The 23,214-nt window shown below is 38.3% G+C and overlaps 1 protein-coding gene across 1 annotated transcript in view; it reads left to right on the top strand.

The window, feature by feature from the left end:
- Positions 1 to 22,567, top strand: part of HPS5 (HPS5 biogenesis of lysosomal organelles complex 2 subunit 2) — a 45,767-nt gene extending 23,200 nt beyond the window's left edge. The window contains exons 15-23 of the mRNA XM_060159550.1: positions 761 to 838; positions 1,145 to 1,725; positions 6,850 to 6,970; positions 7,173 to 7,328; positions 8,102 to 8,221; positions 9,403 to 9,516; positions 10,920 to 11,026; positions 20,108 to 20,378; positions 21,650 to 22,567. Of these exons, the coding sequence (XP_060015533.1) occupies positions 761 to 838; positions 1,145 to 1,725; positions 6,850 to 6,970; positions 7,173 to 7,328; positions 8,102 to 8,221; positions 9,403 to 9,516; positions 10,920 to 11,026; positions 20,108 to 20,378; positions 21,650 to 21,710 (1,609 nt within the window). The 3' untranslated portion in view covers positions 21,711 to 22,567. The remainder of the gene's footprint in view (positions 1 to 760; positions 839 to 1,144; positions 1,726 to 6,849; positions 6,971 to 7,172; positions 7,329 to 8,101; positions 8,222 to 9,402; positions 9,517 to 10,919; positions 11,027 to 20,107; positions 20,379 to 21,649) is intronic.
- Positions 22,568 to 23,214: the final 647 nt, after the last annotated feature.

A 23,214-nucleotide genomic window follows, 5' to 3' on the forward strand; every position in this document is an offset into this window, starting at 1 on the left:
CTGGTGGCATAGTCCTTATGTAGTGGAGTTGTCCAGAGCCCTTGGTCTGGCACAATGTGAAGTATCTTGTCCATCTGGTCTCTGCCTTTTCTCATAATTCAGGGGATCTGGGCATTGGAGGCAGGCAAGCTCAGCACTCACACAGGAATTGAGATAGACCCACAGGGCCAGTGTATACTGACTGGACATTCAGATGAGAAAAAAGGTGTGTTACCCTTAGAGTAACTTAGTTATGAATCCGTATGTATATCGGGAAAAAAGTGTAGATAGTGCTGTGGCATTTAAGGCAGCCCTCAGTCTGACGTTAGCCCACCTTTCCAGCTTCATTTCCAACCACGTCTTTCTAAGCACTCTAAATTCTAGTCATGTCAGAGAAGTGGGTGTGTACACCTCACTACTTTTCTTCATGCTGTTTCTCCCACCTGCAGTATTTTCCCCCCATTTTTCCTAACGCAAATACACCTCCTCAGGAAAGCTTCTCGTGATTGCCTAGTCAGAATAATTATTCCTTTTTCTGTGCTTTCAGATCACAGTGCTTGTGCTGCTCTTTAGCATTCATTCTATTCTTTTTTATATTACAGTTGTTTTCTTGCCTTTCTTTCTGACTTGAACTTACTCATCTTGAAGCCATGGACCATTTTTTATACTCATCTGTTTGTTTCATGTATCATTAAGTACAATACCTACCACTTAGTGAGCACTTAGAAATATTTGCCCAAGAAGGTTCTAATCCCCTTTAACTCTTCTCACACTTCTCTAGGGGAAAAGAAGAAGTAACTAGTCAACCTCCAGAAGAGGACAAGTTTCAAGAGCTCAGAATGGCAACAGCAGAAGCAATGTGAGTATTTATGGGTGAGAAAGTTTTATAGAGAGTGGGAATGACTTTTTGAGATCATTAGTAGTGGTCCTGAGACAGTGTGGGGCAGAGGCAGTTTCATTTGGAATTGAAATTCATGAATTAATACAAAGGTAACGTTCTCTGTGTTGTTGTCTTGCTGCTGAGATAATTGTTATTTAAAGAGTTGAAAAGTAACATTTATTCTGGATAAGTAATGTTGTATCTGTTAGGCTTATTTAGCATGAAACAATTTGTTTTTGAAAAACCACATAAAACATAAATTTCTTACTTGTCTGTCTTATATAGGACCAAGCTACAGGATCCACTGGTATTGTTTGAACCACAGTCTCTGAAAATGGTTTTACAGGAGTGGCTTTCACAGTTAGAAAAAACATTTGCCATGAAGGACTTTTCAGGCATTTCAGATACTGGCAACTCATCCATGGAATCAAACCAGGTTATGCTATTGCTTGATGAGTCAAAAAAGGGAATATTAGACGAAGAAGATGAAAAAGAAAAAAGGAACTCTTTAGGCAATGAAGAAACTGTTGATCAAGCAGCGTGTGACTCTGTAAATAGTCTGAGGGAGTCCCTGGATGATGACATTTTTCAAGTATGTTCTCCATGCAGTATACCAGGCAGTCTTCAGAAGGACCTGGCTGAAGTGACAACATTGTGTTTGGAACTGAATGTATTGAATTCTGAGATCAAAAGTGCAAGTAGACATGTAGACCACACTTTGCAACAGTGCTCTCCTGAAATTCTGGCTTGTCAGTTCCTAAAGAAGTACTTTTTTCTTCTGGACTTGAAAAGAGCAAAGGAGAGCATCAAGCTGAGTTATACTAACAGTCCTTGTGTTTGGGATACTTTTATTGAAGGATTGAAAGGTAATAATCAGATTGCCTTACCAATAGAGGACAGTAGCATCTTGGCATTTTTGAGTTTAAAGAAGAAGATTTAAGTAGAAAATCACCTCTGTTCTGGTCAACCATCCCTTCAGTTTTCCACTCAATTTAGTCTTTTGTTGCTTTTTTTTTTCTGTTGAGATTGCTCACTTTTTTTTTTTAATTGAAGTATAGTTGATTTACAACTCAATTTAATTTGTAATAGTTCTTGCAACTATTATAAGAAGCTAGTTTTATTTCTCTCACAGTCATTCAGAAAATGATACAGCAATGTTGGAGAAGTTGGGTTTAAGTAAAATTTTATAAGTGCAGATATATGAAAACCAGAAAATCCCTCTTGTAACTTACTAATATAGAGATAATATATACCATTTATTGAGTACTCACCAAGTGCCAGATAATATGCTAAACACTTTGCCAGCATTCTTTCATTTCATCCTTACAACACTTTGGAGTAGATGGTGTTATTCTGTTTAATAAGTAAGGAAACTGAGGCACAGAGAGATTATAATAGTTGAATAGGCTAAACTTCTGTAATATCTCATAATAACTCAGATACAATATAATAACTCAGATATGGTAGTTTATTTCTTGCTCATATATCAGCCCAGGACAGATGTTCCAGGTCAGTGGGCAGCTCTCTTGCATGTGGTAACTCAGGGTTCCAAGTTCCTTCCATTTTTTTGGTCTCTATCCTCCCTTAGGGCTGATGATTAAGACTGGGTTGCTATGTCCAGGGGGAAGCATGTGGAAGAGGCAGACAGGCTCTTACAGGGAGGTGTGGCCTGGTAGTGGCTTATATCTCTTCTGTTGGTGAGAATTCTATCTCATGGCCCCACCTAACTGCAAAGGAGTCTGGGAAATGACCTCTCCAGGTGTCTAGAAGGAAGAGGATGGACATGGGTCAGGAGCTTGCATGTCTGCCTCAGAGATTTTGGTGGGCAGTCAGCAGCCTCTACTTCACACTTGATTGAAGGTCACACTGTTGGTCATCCTCATGTAGACACCAGCTTTCATACCCTAGAGGCCATGCCTGCCCTTTCTACTACATAGTCCTATGTTTTTGAACAGGTGGATTTTCTTAACTCAAAACTCTGAATAACAGATGTCATGTTTCTAATAATTGATGTAGACTATAAGCAAACTTTTCATTCATTACCAAAAGTGAGTAGTCACAAGTAGAGATACATTTTTATATTATCTGACTTAAAGAGCGTTAAGGTTTCTAGAAACAAGGATCTATGGTTACAGTTCTGCCTCAATTCACATTTAGCAGTTAAAAGCATAAGAAATGATTTCAGCTTCTTTTTCTGAATTGAGGTAGACTGTCTTTTATGTTGAAGTAAGAAGAGTTATTTCTTTTCAAATAAGTTCAAATGTTTGATATTACTTACTGGAAATTTGCTATATCTGTCTCTATTATGTGATTGTACCCAACCTTGGTTACAGGAAAATAGCAAAAAAAAAATAACCACTTCATCAACCTGAGTGGTTAACTTATTGCCAGGGCTGGCTGGAGCAAGTGTGGTGGGTGTTTGAGATGATGCAGCTGCTTCCAAATTGAATTTAAGGGGATAAGTTTGGCTTAGCGCCCACCCAATCATAAAGCTTTCCCTCACTTCATATGCTCTAAATGATGGCCTTCTCCTCTAAATCCCTTTAAATACTTACTGTCTGACCCAGTCAAATCGGAAATAATGAAACTGGGAAAGATTGATATATTTTTTTAAACAAATATATCGGAAATTGAAGGTTTGGCTCTTTAGAAATGGTCTATTGAACAGGTTCTACTCTTCTAATGATGTTGTAATCATGAAAACAGCTTTGGAACAGTTCTTTGGGATTTATCTTCAGAGCTAGTTGAAAACTTCTTGAAAAAACTCATTTTACTTTAGATTCATATATATGTAAACATTTTTTAACTACAAGTAGTTTTAACTAGATCTTCACTCACTTTATTTACACACTTCGCTTTAAATGACTCGGCTATTCCCCAAAGTCAGATCTTCCTTTGGAGGAAGATTTGCTATAACTGATGTTTTTTAAAAATAGGTAAAATATTTTTAAGTTAATTTAATTAAATTTAATTAACTAATTTTGTTCCAAAAGATTGATTAGGGATATCAGTTCTAGAAAAAAACTGAAGAATTTGGCATTGATGGTAGAAATGTAGCTTATATATATATTAGCTTGCATATATAATAGCTTATATATGTAATACATATATTACATATATAAAGGGTACATTTTCTTTTTTTTTTTTTTGCGGTACACGGGCCTCTCACTGCTGTGGCCTCTCCCGTTGCGGAGCACAGGCTCCGGACGCGCAGGCTCCGTGGCCATGGCTCACGGGCCCAGCCGCTCTGCGGCATGCGGGATCCTCCCAGACCAGGGCATGAACCCGCGTCCCCTGCATTGGCAGGCAGACTCTCAACCACTGCGCCACCAGGAAGCCCTAAAGGGTACATTTTCAATGGTAATAGTCATGTATTGGTTATCTGTTCCTTTATCTTGTTTAAAACTTCCAATATGCTTTGCCTCCCAATTTGATTTTTTTTAAACATCTTTATTGGAGTATAATTGCTTTACAGTGGTGTGTAATGGTGTGCTTTATAACAAAATGAATCAGTTATACATATGCATATGTTCCCATATCTCTTCCCTCTTGCATCTCCCTCCCTCCCGCCCTCCCTATCCCACCCCTCTAGGTGGTCACAAAGCACTGAGCTGATCTCCCTGTGCTATGCAGCTGCTTCCCACTAGCTATCTATTTTACGTTTGGTAGTGTATATATGTCCATGCCACTCTCTCACTTTGTCACAGCTTACCCTTCCCCCTCCCCATATCCTCAAGTCCATTCTCTAGTAGGTCTGTGTCTTTATTCCCGTCTTGCCCCTAGGTTCTTCATGACTTTTTAAATTTTTCCTTAGATTCCATATATATGTGTTAGCATACAGTATTTGTTTTTCTCTTTCTGACTTCACTCTGTATGACAGACTCTAGGTCCATCCACCTTACTACAAATAACTCAATTTCATTTCTTTTTATGGCCGAGTAATATTCCATTGTATATATGTGCCACATCTTCTTTATCCATTCATCTGTTGATGGACACTTAGGTTGCTTCCATGTCCTGACTATTGTAAATAGAGCTGCAATGAACATTTTGGTACATGACTCTTTTTGAATTATGGTTTTCTCAGGGTATATGCCCAGTAGTGGGATTGCTGGGTCATATGGTAGTTCTATTTTTAGTTTTTTAAGGAACCTCCATACTGTTCTCCATAGTGGCTGTATCAATTTACATTCCCACCAACAGTGCAAGAGGGTTCCCTTTTCTCCACACCCTCTCCAGCATTTATTTCTAGATTTTTTTTTTAACATCTTTATTGGAGTATAATTGCTTTACAATGGTATGTTAGCTTCAGCTTCACAACAAAATGAATCAGTTATATACATACATATATTCCCATATCTCTTCCCGCTTGCGTCTCCCTCCCTCCCACCCTCCCTATCCCACCCCTCCAGGCGGTCACAAAGCACCGAGCTGATCTCCCTGTGCTATGCGGCTGCTTCCCACTAGCTATTTACCTTACGTTTGGTAGTGTATATATGTCCATGCCTCTTTATCGCTTTGTCACCGTTTACCCTTCCCCCTCCCCATAGCCTCAAGTCCATTCTCTAGTAAGTCTGTGTCTTTATTCCTGTTTCACCCCTAGGTTTTTCATGACATTTTTTTTTTAAATTCCATATATATGTGTTAGCATACGGTATTTGTCTCTCTCTTTCTGACTTACTTCACTCTGTATGACAGACTCTAGGTCTATCCACCTCATTACAAATAGCTCAATTTCGTCTCTTTTTATGGCTGAGTAATATTCCATTGTATATATGTGCCACATCTTCTTTATCCATTCATCCGATGATGGACACTTAGGTTGTTTCCATCTCCGGGCTATTGTAAATAGAGCTGCAATGAACATTTTGGTACATGACTCTTTTTGAATTATGGTTTTCTCAGGGTATATGCCCAGTAGTGGGATTGCTGGGTCATATGGTAGTTCTATTTGTAGCTTTTTAAGGAACCTCCATACTGTTCTCCACAGTGGCTGTATCAATTTACATTCCCACCAACAGTGTAAGAGGGTTCCCTTTTCTCCACACCCTCTCCAGCATTTATTGTTTCTAGATTTTTTGATGATGGCCATTCTGACTGGTGTGAGATGATATCTCATTGTAGTTTTGATTTGCATTTCTCTCATGATTAGTGATGTTGAGCATTCTTTCATGTGTTTGTTGGCACTCTGTATATCTTCTTTGGAGAAATGTCTATTTAGGTCTTCTACCCATTTTTGGATTGGGTTGTTTGTTTTTTTGTTATTAAGCTGCATGAGCTGCTTATAAATTTTGGAGATTAATCCTTTGTCAGTTGCTTCATTTGCAAATATTTTCTCCCATTCTGAGGGTTGTCTTTTGGTCTTGTTTATGGTTTCCTTTGCTGTGCAAAAGCTTTGAAGTTTCATTAGGTCCCATTTGTTTATTTTTGTTTTTATTTCCATTTCTCTAGGAGGTGGGTCAAAAAGGATCTTGCTGTGATTTATGTCATAGAGTGTTCTGCCTATGTTTTCTTCTAAGAGTTTGATAGTGTCTGGCCTTACATTTAGGTCTTTAATCCATTTTGAGTTTATTTTTGTGTATGGTGTTAGGGAGTGTTCTAATTTCATACTTTTACATGTACCTGTCCAGTTTTCCCAGCACCACTTATTGAGGAGTCTGTCTTTTCTGCACTGTGTATTCTTGCCTCCTTTATCAAAGATAGGGTGACCATATGTGCGTGGGTTTATCTCTGGGCTTTCTATCCTGTTCCACTGATCTATATTTCTGTTTTTGTGCCAGTGCCATACTGTCTTGATTATGCAATTTGATTTTAAAGTTCTTAAAAGCAGTGGTTGTCTCTTGTTCTGTTTTTGTCTCTCCTATGATGCTTTACAAATGTTGGGACTTGCACACAGTAGGTGCATGACTAATGATTGTTGATTAATGTGTTCATGAATAAAATATTTACCGCTGTGAGATGAAGGGAAAGGGGTGTGCTTTGTCTTTTAGAAATGGCAAGTTCCAATCCTACATATATAAAGATGGAAGAAGGAGACCTTCCAACAAGATTAAAGTTATTGGATGACTTGGTCTCTTTTGACAGTCCTTTGTTGATTGCTTATGCTACCCGGTGAGTGGTCCTGTATGTTGTTTATGTGAACTAAAGCACAGACATTTTCTTCGTCTCAGTCTGTAAAGTTTTACTCTGTTACATGTTGAGCAGCTTCTTGTTAGTATATTTATTTTTATTTCTAATAAATACATAGATAATGTAACCAAGTTATATTATCTTACTGAAGTTGGAGACTAACATGTTTTGTTTTTAAATGCAGATTGTATGAGAAATTTGGAGAATCTGCCCTTCGATCCTTAATCAGGTTTTATCCATCCATTTTGCCTTCAGATGTCATGCAACTTTGTCATCATCATCCTGCTCAGTTTTTGGCTTATTTAGACAGTCTGGTAAAATCAAGGCCTGAAGATCAACGGTGAGAAGGAGAGAATATTTGCGGACCCTCCTTTTTTTTTTTTTTTTGGACTCTCTTTTGATAGGGCACTGTTTCTCTAGTATAAGCAGTTGGAAAATTTATACTATTAACTGCCACAGGATTGAGGCACCTGCTATGGAAGAGGAGGATTTTGGCAGTTATGTTCCATTCTTTCACAATTCACAGCACACACCACAAATGTGCACATAACCCACACTTCTCTTTCCTCCCTCTCTCCCTCTCAGAGATTCTCAGATCAACAGTGTAAAATTAAACTCCGCTTCAAGGCCTATGCTAAGACAGATAAGCTTCCTTGTTGTCTCTGCCAGTGAGTGGATTTGCTGCCACCTTTTTGTTGGTGATATATCCCAGCTTTTTGTGGGTGGATCTCAGTTACAGCTCTTAACTTCTTTGGGCTGAGGCCTCACTTCCTATGTCCACATGGCAGTGAACACACATGTCCTTTGGTTATTGAGAATGACAACTTCCCCCCTCTGTTTCTTCTGATTGGTTCACATTTGCTATACTGGTATTTATTTCTCCTTTTTTTTTTTTGGCCCTTTGGTATTTCCCTTATTATCTTGAAGCTCAACTGTTCAGTTAAAAGGCTATCATATTTTCACCAGCATTTCTATACATTTTGTAGCAGAAGAGTTTTCAGGTTATTTCATCCACTGTCTTGATCCCTTAATAACATTTTCTTCACATCTGCACATTTTATCTTTCCTTTCTCAGCATGAATATTGGTGATTTTTTTCCCAACTTTCTCTTAGGTCATTCTTCCTTGAGTCCCTCCTACAACCAGAGTCTTTAAGATTGGATTGGCTGCTGTTGGCAGTGTCCCATGATGCTCCCCCAAGCACCAGCACTATGGATGATGAAGGAGACCCCAGGTATAGAAGGAGTCCTGTTTCTAAGCTCTGCTGCTCCTTTGGAATGGAACCAGTTTATTCACATATAGCATTCTGGGCTTACTTCAGGAATAGCTATGGAAGCGACTGACTCAAGTCATGGTAGTAATCAGATTGAGTGTACTGCTTAGTGGTTCTGAACATTTTTTGAATCACAGACCCTCTAAGAATCTGATGATTCCTCTCAGAAAAATGCACATTCATACAAAATTTTGCACATGATTGCAGAGAATTAACTGGGCTACTGAAACTCTTTCATGGACCAACATTAAGAGACCTTGGTGACTAAACCTGTGTTAGAAGAAAATTGTTAGAAAATTGTGTGTGTGTGTGTGTGTGTGTGTTTTCTTCCTAGAAATTTGCCAAGGGATTTTTAGATGTAACCTGATGTAGGATTTTTTTTTAACTTTGACTCTTTTTTTTAAAGCTTTTCTAGTACATTTTAAAAACTTTTAATTTATTTATTTTTTGGCTGCATTGGGTCTTCGTTGCTGCGCACGGGCTTTCTCTAGTTGTGGTGAGCGGTGGCTTCTCTTGTTGAGGAGCATGGGCTCTAGGCGTGTGGGCTTCAGTAGTTGTGGCACATGGGCTCAGTAGTTGTGGCTCACGGGCTCTAGAACACAGGCTCAGTAGTTGTGGCACATGGGCTTAGTTGCTCTGCGGCATGTGGGATCTTCCCGGACCAGGGATTGAACCCGTGTCCCCTGCATTGGCAGGCAGATTCTTAACCTTTGCGCCACTGGGGAAGTCCCTGATTAGGATTTTTTTAAAAAAAGAATTCATAAAAAATACACACTGTTACTTGTAATCTATCAGAAATATTCCTTGTGTTTTCCTCCAGGAGAAACTTTTTAAAAGCTCCCAAAATGCCTATTTTATATGCCTAGAGAAAAAGGTCTGGAAGGATATAAAATGGCTGTGAGTGATGGAATTATGAGCTTCTTTCTTTTGCTTACTAAAATACATAATTAAAAAAAAATAAACAGGTATTTGTCATTGGAAAAATAGCTATTTTAATTTTTCAAAGGCCAAGTAGAAATGTTTGAAAAATATAATAATGGAAAAAATGTAATTAAACTCTGATCTTACCTATCAGCTGACGAATAAGCATTTTTGTAGAGTTTATTTCCTGTCTAATTTACTGATTTTTTTTCATTTTTCAGGCCTCATTCCCACCTGTTTTCCTGGGGTTACAGTCAGCTAATCCTTCATCTAATTAAACTTCCTGCAGATTTTACAACAAAAGAGAAAGTGACTGACATCTGTAGGTCTCATGGGTAAGTGAGAATTTTCCTAGAAGCTGAAGTTAAGATTAGAATCATTTTAGTTAGTAACTTTGTAGTTAGGGGCCTGAACAGATATGCTTTGTCATTTGGGATTTTTTTTTTTTGCTACATAAAGGTGGCTTTTTGTTTTAATAATAAACATCTTTTTTTGTCTTAAATTTTGAGTGTATTTTATTTTGTGTGTGGAAGAGACTGGTCCTTGCTCATTCCTCTCTCCCCCTTTTGCTTAGTTGTTAGCCCCGGTTCTCAGGTTTATTTAATTAAGCACCAGACTGTGTGATACAAGTTATAATTGATACAGTTTCGGAGAAGGGAGAGATCAGAATGGGCTTGGTAGAATGGCTGGTGAAGGACTCAGGGAGGAGGTGAGACTTTTAGGTAAGCCCTAAGCCTGGGTAGGATTTGTATTCAAACAGGAGCCAGGAGGAGGGCAAGTCAGGTGAGAGAAACAGCAAGAGCAAAGCCATGAAAAACTGACATTGCTTTTTATCTGTACCACATATTCGTCAGTTATTCATGGCCTGAAGATGTTATCTTATGGCTTTACCTGGATTACAGTCTTTTGGAGATAGGGACATGTGTCTTGCTTTTCCCTCATTATGCATAATTCATAAAGTGGTAGGCACTTGGTACATATTTGTTCACTGATAATGAGGGATGAGACTGGCCAGGTTGTGGGTCATGAGATCATATAGGACCTTGAAAGGTGGTTAGAAGAATTTAGTTATCAGCAGAGACCCTTTTAGGTACAAAAATGACAGGATAAAATGGTGGTTTCTGGAGATCATTTCTGGTTTCATACATGAGAAAGATTGGAGACGAGAAAGGAAGGCCAGCTAGGAAGCTGGTGCAGTAATTCAGGTATGACCAAATTGATTCTAGGTCAGCAGAAGGAGCACATCTAATGGCACATTTCAAAGGAAAATGCAGTGGGACCTGTAGATACTGGGTATAGCAAATGAAGGAAGGGGAAGAGTCTAGGAGAACTTCCAAAGTTTGCATACTTGGGGAAGAAATATGCTAGTTCGTTATTGAACCTTAAAGTTAGTGAAGTGTATAAGCTTAGATGTCTCATAATTGGGGCTTGGCCTCAAATGTCAGTATTTATTGCTAGCTTTATTTTTTTTCTTAAATGTTCTATATCAGGGCTATCTAATAGAATTTTCTGAGGCAGTGGAAATATTCTATCACGCTGTCCAGTATGGTAGCCACTAGTCACATGTGGCCATTAAGTACTTGAAATATGTATTGGTCAACTGAAGAACTGACTTTTAAATTTTATTTAATTTAAATGTAAGTAGCCACATGTGGCTAATATCTACAGTATTGGACCACACAGCTCCAGATAAATTCACTGCCTTTTATTCCTCTCTCCAACTTTGGTCTCTTTCAAGTTTCTGGCCTGGATATCTTATCCTCTGTTTGGAGCTGGGGAGAAGAAGAGAGGCCTTCACGAATATTGTGTATCTGAATGATATGAGCCTGATGGAAGGGGACAATGGTATGTAAATCCCAATCGGTTATTCTTGGTTATAGTATTTTAGAAGTAACTACAGACTATTCAATAAAGAAATTTGCTAAATATTTCAATGATCATTTATGTTATTCTAGCTAGCTGTCACATTTTTGGAGTTTTTTTTTTTTTATCTGTACTACTTGGTATACCATGAAATCATAACTAGAAATAAACTACAGGCAACTTTTCTGTTTCATGAGTGCCTACCGTGTGAGGCATTATATTGATACCTGATGCTTTTCCATATGCTGTTTAAATGAGATATTAAACCTGTGGGATAGTTACTATTATTTCGATTTTAAAAAAGTTATGATTGAGGCCCAGAAAAAGGATAATTAGTTTCCCCACAGTCATACAACTAGTTAATGCTGGAGCTGGTGTTCAGACCACGTCTGACCATCTCGAAAGCTTGTGCTCAGGTTTTTTGATCTGCATCATGTTGCCATTTTACACAGCCCAAAGTTAGAGATCATTAAGATGAACTTAGAGTAGCAGTCAGATTTTCCTAAGCCTTTACAGGTACTTAGGGTTTTTTTTTTTTTTTTTTTTTTTAATTTTTGTGAATTCAATACAGATAAAATGGCAGTCAGGAGGCCAGGACTTTGACACACTGATTTCTGAAGTCTGAGAGTTCATCCTGCACTCAGAGAGGTGGTCTTGGTCTGTTTTGTAGTGTTACTTTATTCATCTCAAGCAGAGATGCCAGCAGCATGACATCAGGATCCTTCATCTAGCAGTGTGATCTACAGCCTTTTTCAGCCCTATTTCTGTAGAAGAAGAAAAGTTACAACCAAGCAAAGAAACCAGATGACTGACAAAGAGATAGCCTCAGGTGTCACAGTTACAGCAATAATAACTGAATCATCTTTGTTTCAAACATGAAACAAGAGGGTCACATGGTTTTGTAGAACTATAGATGTGTTCACTTTGGAAAAATAACCAGAAAAGTTAAGATATAAATGGTTTATGCTTTTAAAGTTACAACATGATGTTTGTTATAGAAAAAAATGGAAAATCTAGGAAGAATGAAGAAGATATCACCTAAAATTCTTCCCACCCAGATAAAAGTACTCTTAATATTTTGTTAATATAATAATAATAGCTATTCTTACCCTTGGTGTATTAAATGGGAGTCTTTTCTTGACATTTTTCTCTCCTAACTTATATTTCACTTCAAAGAATGTTGCTTTTGCTGCCAAATATATATCTCATATCTATCTACTTTCTTTGGCTCCACCACGGTCATTCTGATCCCAGCTACTTGCCTGGTTACTGCAATAACTTTATAATTGGCCTTCTGGTTTCCATTCTTGCCCATCTTTAACCGATTTTCCTTAGAGCCGCCAGAATGGTTCTTTTTTTTTAATTAAAAAAATTTTTATTGAGATAACATTGGTTTATAACATTATATAAGTTTTATGTGTACAACATTATATTTCCACTTTTGTATACCCTGCAGTGTACTCACCACTAAAAATTTAGTTTCCATCTGTCACCGTGTTTGTTCCCTTTTACCCATTTCACCCTGCCCCCACTCCATCCCCTCTGGTAACCACTACTTTGTTCTTTGCATCTACATGTTTGTTTTTGTTTGGTTTGTTCATTTATTTTGTTTTTGTTTGTTTTTGTATTCCACAAATGAGTGAGATCATATGGTGTTTGTCTTTCTCTGTCTGACTTACTTCACTTGGCATAATATGCCCAAGGTCCATCCATGTTGTCACAAATGGCAAGATTTCTTCTTTTTTTTTATGGCTGAGAAGTATTCCATTACGTGTGTGTGTGTATGTGTGTGTGTGTGTGTGTGTGTGTGTATCACATCTTCTTTATCCATTCATCTATCGATGGGCACTTAGGTTACTTCCATATCTTGGCTATTATAAATAATGTTGCAGTGAACATAGGGGTGCATATATCTTTTCCAATTAGTGTTTTCATATTCTTTGGATAAATACTCAGAAGTGGGATTGCTGGATCATATGGTAGTTCTATTTTCAGCTTTTTGAGGAACCTCCATGCTGTTTTCCCCAGTGGCTGCACCAACTTACATTCCCACCAACAGTGCACAGGGTTCCCTTTTCTCCATATCCTTGCCAACATTTGTAGACTTTTTGATGATAGCCATTCTGACAGGTGTGAGGTGATATCTCATGTGGGTTTTTTAAATATAAATTTATTATTTTTTATTTATTTTTGGCTGCATTGGGTCTTCGTTACTGCACATGGGCTTTCTCTAATTGCAGCGAGCAAGGGCTACTCTTTGTTGCGGTGCACAGGCTTCTCATTTTTGTGGCTTCTTTTGTTGCGGAGCACGGGCTCTAGGTGCACGGGCTTCAGTAGTTGTGGCTCGCAGGCTCTAGAGTGCAGGCTCAGTAGCTGTGGCTCACAGGCTTAGTTGCTCTGCGGCATGTGGGATCTTCTTGGACCAGGGATCGAACCCGTGTCCCCTGCATTGGCAGGCGGATTCTTAACCACTGAGCCACCAGGGAAGTCCTCCCATGTGGTTTTGATTTGCATTTCCCTAATAATTAGTGATGTGGAACATCTTTTCATGTGCTTCTTGGCCATCTGTATGTCATCTTTGGGAAAATGTCTATTCAGTTCCTCTGCCCATTTTTTCATCCAGTTGTTTATGTATTTTTGGTTATTAACCTCTTACTGGATATATTATTTGCAAATATCTTCTCCAATTCAATAGGTCATCTTTTCATTTTGTGGATGGTTTCTTTTGCTGTGTAGAAGCTTTTTAGTTTGATGTAGTCCTATTTGTTTATCTTTGCTTTTGTTTCCCTTGCCTGAGGAGACCTAGCTAGAAAGATATTCCTAGGACTGATGTCAGAGAGTGTCGTGCCTATGTTTTCTTCTAGGAGTTTATGGTTTTGGATCTTACATTTAAGTCTTTAATCCATTTTGAGTTGATTTTTGTGTATGGTGTGAGGTAGTGGTCTACTTTCATTTTTTTGCATGAGGCTGTCCAGTGTCCCCAACACCATTTATAGAAGAGACTATCCTTTCTCCATTGGATGTTCCTTATTCCTTTGTTGTATATTAATTGTCCATATATGTATGGGTTTATTTCTGGGCTCTCAGTTCTGTTCCATTGATACATGTATCTGTTTTTCTGCCACTACCATGCTGTTTTGATTACTGTGGCTTTATAATATAGTTTTAAATCAGGGCGTGTGATACCTCCAGCTTTGTTCTCTTCGCTCAGGATTGTTTTGGCTATTTGGGGTCTTTTGTGGTTCCATGTAAATTTTAGAACTTTTTGTTTTATTTCTGTGAAAAATGTTTTTGGGATTTTGATAAGGATTGTATTGAATCTATAGATTGCTTTGGCAATATGGTCATTTTAACAATGTTAATTCTTCCAGTCCATGAGCAGGGAATATCTTTCCATTTATTTGTGTCTTCTTCAGTTTCTTTCAGCGGTGTCTTATAGTTTTCAGTATACAGGTCTTTCACCTCCTCGGTTAAATCTGTTCCTAGGTATTTTATTCTTTTTAGTGACTGTAAATGGAATTGTTTTCTTAATTTCTTTTTCTGCTAGCTCATTGTTAGTGTATAGAAACGCAACAGATTTTTGAATGTTGATTTGTACCCTGCAACTTTATTATTTCTAGTAGTTCTTTGGTGGAGTCTTTAGGGTTTTCTATGTATAAATCATGTCATCCACAAATAGTGACAGTTTCACTTCTTCCTTTCCAATTTGGATGCCTTTTCTTTTTCTTGCCTGATTGCTCTAGCTGGGACTTCTGGTACTATGTTGAATAAGGGTGGTAAGAGTGGGCATCCTTGTCTTGTTCCTGATTTAGAGGGCTAGCTTTCAGTTTTTCACCATTGAGAATGATATTAGTTGTGAGTTTGTCATATATGGCCTTATTATGTTGAGGTATGTTCCTTCTATACCCACTTTATTGAAAGTTCGTTTTATCATAAATGGGTGTTGAATCTTGTCAAATGCTTTTTTTTTTTGCATATATTGAGATAATTATATGGTTTTTATCCTTCATTTTGTTAATGTGGTGTATCACGTGAATTTATTGTGGATACAACTATTCTTGCATCCCTGGAATAAATCCCACTTGGTCATGGTGTATGATTCTTTTTATGTATTGTATTCGGTTTGCTAATATTTTGTTGAGAATTTTTGCATCTATGTTCATCAGAGATGCTGACCTGTAATTTTTTTGAGCCTTTGTGTGGTTTTGGTATCAGGGTGTTGTTGGCTTTGTAAAATGAGTTAGAAAGCATTCCCTTCTCTTCAAGAGTTTGAAAAGGATAGGTATTAAGTCTTTTGAATGTTTGGTAGAATTCACCTATGAAGGCATCTGGTCCTAGAGTCATGTTTTTTAGGAGCTTTGATTATTATTTCAATTTCTGTACTAGTGATCGGGCTATTTAGATTTTTCATTTCTTCATGATTCAGTCTTGGAAGGTTTTATGATTCTAAGAATTTGTCCATTTCTTCTAGGTTGTCCAATTTGTTGGCATGTAGCTGTTCATATTATTCTCTTATAAGCCTTTCTATTCCTGTGGTATCCATTGTTATCTTTCTTCTTGCATTTCTGATTTTATTTATCAGAGCCTTCTCTAAGATTAGTGAGTCTAGCTAAAGATTTGTCAATTTTGTTTATCTTCTCAAGAACCAGCTTTTAGTTTTATTGATCTTTTCTATTTTAGTCTTTTTAGTCTTTATTTATTTATGCTCTGATCTTAATTATTTCCTGCCTTCTACTGATTTGGGGCTTCATTTGTTCTTTTTCTAGTCAGGGTTAGATTGTTTATTTTAGATTTTTCTTGTTTCTTGAGGTAGGCATGTATTGCTTAAACTTCCCTTTTAGTATCACTTTTGCTGCATCCCATAGATTCTGGTATGTCATATTTTCATTTGTCTTTGGGTAACTTTTGATATCTTCTTTGATTTTCATTGACTTGGTAGTTGTTCAGTAGCATGTTGTTCAGTCTCCACATATTTATAATTTTTCCAGCTTTCTTATAGTTGATTTCTAGTTTCATAGAAATTGGAAAATATTCTTGATACGATTTCAGTCTTCTTAAATTCACTGAGATTTGTTTTGTGTCCCAACATACGGTTTACCCTTGAGAAAGTTCCATGTCCACTTGAGAAGAATGTGTATTCTGATGCAATTGAATGGAATGTTCTGTACAAATCTATCAAATCCATCTAGTCTGATGTTTCATTTAAGGCTGCTGCTTCCTTGTTGACTTTCTGTCCGAATGATCTATCCATTGATGTCAGTGGGCTGCTAAATTCCTCTACTATTATTGTGTTGCTGTCAATTTCTCCTTTTAAGTCTGTTAATAATTGTTTTATATATTTTGGTGCTCCTGTGTTAGGTGCATATATATTAATAACATTATGTCTTTGTGATGAATTATCCCCTTTATCATTATATACTATCTGCTTTTGTCTCTTGTTATCTTTTTTGGTTTGAAGTCTATTTTGTCTGATATAAGTATGGCTACACCCACTTTCTTTTGGCTGCCATTTGCCTGGAGTGTCATCTTCCATCTCTTTACTTTGAGCCTATAATTGTCTTAAACTCTGAGATGAGTCTCCTGGAGGCAGCATACAGTTGGCTCTTGGTTTTTAATCCACCCAGCCTTTCTGTGTCTTTTGATCGGTGAATTCAATCCATTTACATTTAGGATGATTATTGACAGATGACGATTTGGTACTGCTATTTTATCTTTCGTTTTCTGGTTGCTCTATATCTTCATTATTTCTTTTTCCGTGTATTTCTGCCTGCCATTTTGCTTTGGTGTTTTTTTATGATGTTTTTCTCACTTTCCTCTTTTTTAATGTTTTGTGTCTTTGCTCTAGATTTATTTTTTGTGGTTACTATGGGGTTTGTATGAAACATGTCATAGATAAAGTAGTCCTTTTTCTGCTTATAGCATCTTATCTTTATGTACCTATATGAGTTCCACCCTTTTCCTCTCCCCCTTTTGTATTTTTCTTGCCTCAAATTATCCCTTTTTATGTTGTGAGTTTGTTACCAAATTGAAGTAGCTATAATTACTTTTTCTACTCATCTTTGCCCTTTAACCTTTATGCTGTAAAGTGTTTAAAAAACCTATTCTGATAAAGAGTTGCAGTTTAAAGATTCTGTCTGCTTATCACTTTACTCAAAGATTTGTGTACTTTGCTCTTTTCTGTTTGTTTGTTTCTGGTAAAGAGCTCCTTTCAACATTTCTTGTAAATGCAGGTCTAGTGTTGATGAACTTCCTCAGCTTTTGTTTGTCTGGGAAAGTCCTTATTTATCATTCATATCTGAATGATAACTTTGCTGGATAGAGTATTCTTGGGTGATGGTTTTTATCTTTCAGTATTTTGAGAATGTCATTCCACTTTCTTCTGGACTGTAGAGTTTCTGCTGAGAAATCTGTTAATAGCCTAATGGAGGTTCCTTTGTAGGTTACCCTTCCTTTTTCCCCTGGCTGCCTTAATTCTTTGTCATTGACTTTTAACAATTTTAATATAATATGTCTTGAAGAAGGTCTTTTTAAAATACATTTATTTATTTATTTATTTATTTATTTTTGGCTGCGTTGGGTCTTCATTGCTGCGTGCGGGCTTTTTCTAGTTGTGGCGAGCGGGGCCTACTCTTGATTGCAGTGCTCTGGCTTCTCATTGTGATGGCTTCTGTTGTTGCAGAGCACGGGCTCTAGGTGGGTGGGCTACAGTAGTTGTGGCATGTGGGCTCAGTAGTTGTGGCTCATGGGCTCTAGAGTGCAGGACCAGTAGTTGTGGCACACGGGCTTTGTTGCTCCGCGGCATGTGGGATCTTCCTGGACCAGGGCATGAACCCATGTCCCTTGCATTGGCAGATGGATTCTTAACCACTGCACCAGCAGGGAAGGAAGTCCCTTGAAGAAGGTATTTTTGTATTGAGATAATTAGGTGTTCTCTTAGCTTCATGGGCTTGTATATCCAGTTCCTTCTCCAGTTTGGGAAGCTCTCAGCTATTACTTCTTTAAATAAACTCTCTGCTCCCCTCTCCCTTTCTTCTCCTTCTGGGAAACCCATTACCCTAATGTTGTCTTTCCTAAGGAGTTGGATAGTTCTCATAGAATTTTTTCAAATATCTTATTTCTTTCTTCTTCTGCTTGTGTCATTTCTAGAGTTCTATCTTCAAGCTCACTAATTCTCTCTCCCATGTGATCTGCTCTATTTTCAGTGCTTTCTAATGTTTTCTTCAACTCATTTATTGAATTCTTTAGTTCTAGAATTTGTTTTTCTTTTTTAGAGTTTTAATCTCTTTTGTAAAGTATTCCTCTGTTCATTAATTTCGTTCCTGAGTTCATTGAACTGCCTGAGTTTTCTTGTAGTTCCTTGACTTTCTTCATGACAGCTATTTTGAATTCTCTGTCAGTTAGATCACAGTATTCTGTGACTTTAAGTTTGGTTTCTGGAGAATTGTCATTTTCCTTTTGTGGTACAGTGTCACTATGGTTCTTCACAGCGTTTGATGAAGTTGTTCCTCTGACACACATTTAAAGTAGCAAGCACCTTTCTGCTTGATTCTAATGATCCAACAGGTTAGAAATTAGAGGCCTTTCTTTTGTTTTCCAGTAGGTGGCGCTATAGCACAAGTTTTGGGTTTCTCTTACGTCAGCTGCCTCTGGTTATATTTGAGAGTCTGCACTTTGTGCCCTCTACCATCTCCATCTGTGGTGTGGCCCGATGCCTGCATTATAACTTCCTGTACCTGCAGGGTCGCCTTACTTCTGCCAGTGTTGCTAGCATTGCCACCTGGTGCACCAGGATGGTGGGCTCCCTCCTGTCCAGGAGCCCTTGAGTGGCAAGTTCCACTGCTATTGGGGAGGAAGGGGCAGGGGCAATAGCTAGGATTGCTCAGGTGGCCCTGCCCTGTCCAGTGTTGTAAGATTCATGGGCTTGCTACTTCGAGTGGGGGGCTGGGGGCTGGGGTCATGTGCACTGCTTCCCCTGCTACCGTCAGCTTCTCTGGGGCTGGAGGACTGGGACTGCAGACACCGCCTCCACTGTTTCCCTGGTTCTGCCTCTTCTATGTGTTCCAGTCCATCACCTTTAGTTGTATAGATATGTGGAGAATTCTCTGGTTTCTTGGTATGTCGGACACAAGAACCTCTGTTGTGTTGTGGATGTTTTACTGGTTGCAGGTTAAGGGGAGAGACAAAGGTAGCTTTTCACTCCACCACGTTGCTGACTCTCAGAATGGTTCTTTTAAACAAAAATTGGATTATGTGGCTCTCCTCCTTGAAGCCCCTTACACTGGACTCAAAATAAAATCCAGATTCTTAAGCTGTTCCCTTATGGCCTGGCCCTATCATCTCATTCTCACTCCTCACTGCCACCTTTGTGCATTGTAGGCCTTTTTTGAGTTCCTTGAACTCACCTAGTTCCTTCCTGTGTCGAGTCATTTTCCATGTTTCCTTTGTCAGAAATGCAGGCTCCTTCACCCTCCATTCCTGACACCTTCCCTGCACGTTTGTGTACATATGGGCCACAAGCACATGCTCACTAAACTTGTCTCATCTTTCAGCTCTCTGCTTAACTGTCGCTTCTCATACAGCCCTTCTCTGATCCTTAAAAAAAAAAAAACAAAAAACCCAAACCTGCCAATCTCTCTAATGGCTCTTTGATCTTTTCCTTTATAGCAAGCACTTAGCACAGTTTATAAGCATAGATTTATTTATGTGTTTGTCTAAGTTCTGTCTCCTTTACTGGACCATGAGTTCCACAGGAGTGCAGGCCGGGCTCATCATGTCTGTTTGTTCCTCATTCACATTCAGTGCCTAGTATGCAGTGTGCCCTGGGTAATTACTTACTGCGTGAGCAGATGAAGGAATGTTGGAGCTAATTTTATGGCTTCTCCTTTTCGTGAGCTATTTATTCAACAAATATTCAGAAAACAACTCTGTTTTGGGGGTAATGAGATTATATTCTTTAATATTTTTATGTTTTGGTATGAAACATTTTCACGAATGGTTTCTCCTGTATGCAGGCAGAGTGCTAAGAGCGGTCAGAGCCCACATTGTTTCTCTGTGTTTGAGTAGGTTGGATCCCAGAGACTGTGGAGGAATGGAAGCTTCTCCTACACCTGGTACAGAACAAGAGCACAAAGCCAGCCCCCCAGAAGTCACCAAATGGGAACTTCAGCGATGGGCCTTCCCCTATCAACGTGGAGAATGTGGCACTCCTGTTAGCTAAGGTCATGGGCCCAGACCGGGCCTGGTCACTGCTACAAGAATGTGGTTTGACCCTTGAGCTGTCAGAGAAGTTTACCAGAACCTGTGATATCCTGAGGATTGCTGAGAAAAGGCAGAGGTAATGTATGTCTGTCCTGCCCTATCCACAGGCACCTGGGGAATGTAGAATTGCACAGATTTTCAGAGGTGGACGGGACTATAGAGATCACATAGTCTCAACCCCTCATTCATAGATGAGGGAACAGAGACTCCTCTGTTGATGAAGGTGATTAAGAGAAGAGGTTAAAGAGGTTAAATATTTTGTTCACAGTCATCACCAAAACACTGTTTAGGTTAATGTAAATACCCAAATCTGATGTGTACTCAATTCTTTAAGACTATTATTGGTACCGCATACCTAATTGTCTCAGTCAGGGTTTTGTTTTGTTTTGTTTTTTTTAAACTGTGGTAAAATACAGATAACATAAAATTTCCTGCCAACCGTTTTTAACCACTTGGTTCAGTAGTGTTAAGTATATTCATATCAGTGTGCAGGCAGTTTCCAGAACTTTTTCAACTTACAAAACTGAAACTCTATACCCATTAAACAACAGCTCCCCCTTTCCCCTCCACCTAAGCCCTGGTAACCACCATTCTACTTTCTGTCTCTGACTTTGACTACTCTAAGTACCTGATATAAGTGGGATCATACAGTGTTTGTCTTTTTGTGACTGGCTTGTTTCACTTAGCATAATGTGAGTAATGCTGCTATGAACATGAGTTTACAGATATCTCTGAGACCCTGCTTTCAGTTCTTTTGGGTGTATACCCAGGTGTGGAATTGCTGGATCAGATAGTACTTCTATTTTTAATTTTTTGAGGAACCTCCATACTGTTTTCCATGGAGCCTGCACCATTTTACATTCCCACCAATTATAGCACATCCCCACCAACACTAGTTATTTTCTGGTTTTTTTCTGTTTTGATTTTTGTTTTGTTTTTTTTGGATAGTAGCTATCCTAATGGGCATGAGGTGATATCTCATTGTGGTTTTATTTGCATTTCCCTAGTGATTATTGATGTTGAACATCTTTTCATGTGCTCGTTGGCCATTTGAATGTCATCTTTGGAGAAATACCTGTTCAAGTCTTTTGCCCATTTTTAAATTGCATTATTTGTTTTTTGTCATATGAGTTCTTTACATATTCTCAATATTAACCTCTCAGATATGTGATTTGCAAATATTTTCTCTTATTGTATAGGACAGGATGCCATATTCACAGGATGCCTTTTCAGTCTGTTGATTGTGTCTTTTGATGCACAGAGTCAGTCAGCTTTTTTAATCCTTTCTTCTGAAAAGAATGAACAATGACAGCTAAATTTGCCTGTTTCTTTTCTTTGGGATTTCAGAGCCTTGATACAAAGCATGCTTGAAAAATGTGATCGGTTTCTCTGGTCTCAGCAGGCCTAATTGAAGAAGATTCAGCAGGGTGTCATGACATTTTGAGAAAAACTGAATCGTGCTCCGGAACCTTCTGAATGCATTTGTTATTGAAGGAAAGGCCCCACCTGAGATCCCTGCCACCTTATTGGGAGCACTTTTGTCCGTGTCTGTAACCTCTGCATTTGTGGCTCTATCTGTACCTCAGTGTTTTTCAACTGAAGTTGAATTTTGAAAGGAATCAGTCCTTGTTTGCTGAAATGAAGTGCTCTGGAAGGAATCAGAATGTGAATATCCCCAGCTATGCAGTCCTTATTCTGAACAACAGTGTTATTTGTTCCTTGCTGGTGGACTGGGGGAATTCTTTTCCTGTCGTGACTGCCATGTAGGGAGCAGAAGTTTCTCATCCTGGTCACATGAAGACATACAATGTAATTGACAGAAATTGAATTCCTTTTTTATCTTCTCTGGGACACTTGAGAAATTGCCAAAGTAAGATCTGGTATAATGGAATTAACACATAAAATGAGTGAAACACTGAAGATTCAAATCAGATGTTTAAATGAAATGGCCCCATATTTAAATTGAGCTAATTTAAAATGTATTTTTTTTCCAGTGCTTGACATTTTCTAATCTGAACCTATATACAACTAATTCATTACTGGAAATGTTTTACTCCAGTCTTTCCTAAACAGTAGCCTAAAGGAATCATGTACTTTTAAAATTTGTTTTTTAAAAGCCATAATAAAGGAAGGCTGAGTACTGATAAAGATCACAGCAAGTGCTTGTATTATTTAAGCCAAGTACTAGATTGCCATTTTCAGGCTCCTGTATACTTACACAGCATGTTACATTAATAATAAATGTAAAATCTAATTTAAAAATTATTTGAGTGGAATGTAGACATGAGGTTTATAGTGAGCAATTTGCAGGAAGGTGTGGTGTAAACTCGGTGTGGAATAAGCAAAGTGTTGGGCACATTGAATGATTCACTTCTTTCTTTCATTTATAACACAGCCAGAGAACTATAGACACAAATTGCTGTCATACTTCCATGTGACATTTGGATATGACGTAACCAGATTAGTTGAAGAGATGATCAGAGAAGGGAGGCTTCACAAAGCTTCTTAGCATTTTGGGAAGTGTGGAAAACCTAACAATTTTGGTCACCAGTGTGTGGCAGAGTGTGTGTGTGGTGTCTCCCCACACCAAGCAATTCTCCAACACCAGCTGGGTGTCCTACAACTCAACTCAATTGAACGTATCTCCCTGGAGATAGCATCCGATTTCACAGGTTAGGGGCTCAGAACCACAAAACTGCCCCCACTTAAGATGCCAGTCACAAATCCAGGTTGTTAACCGTACAGGCGTACCTCTTTTTTTTTTTTTTCAGGCATACCTCTTTTTATTGTACTTTGCTTTATTGTGCTTCACAGGTACTGTTTTTTTTCTTTCTTTTTTGTTTTCTTTAACAAATTGAAAGTTTGTGGCAACCCTGTGTTCAGTAAGTCTATCAGTACAATTTTTCCAACAG

The sequence above is a fragment of the Lagenorhynchus albirostris genome, chromosome 9 (assembly GCF_949774975.1).
Source record: "Lagenorhynchus albirostris chromosome 9, mLagAlb1.1, whole genome shotgun sequence".
Classification (NCBI taxonomy): domain Eukaryota; kingdom Metazoa; phylum Chordata; class Mammalia; order Artiodactyla; family Delphinidae; genus Lagenorhynchus; species Lagenorhynchus albirostris.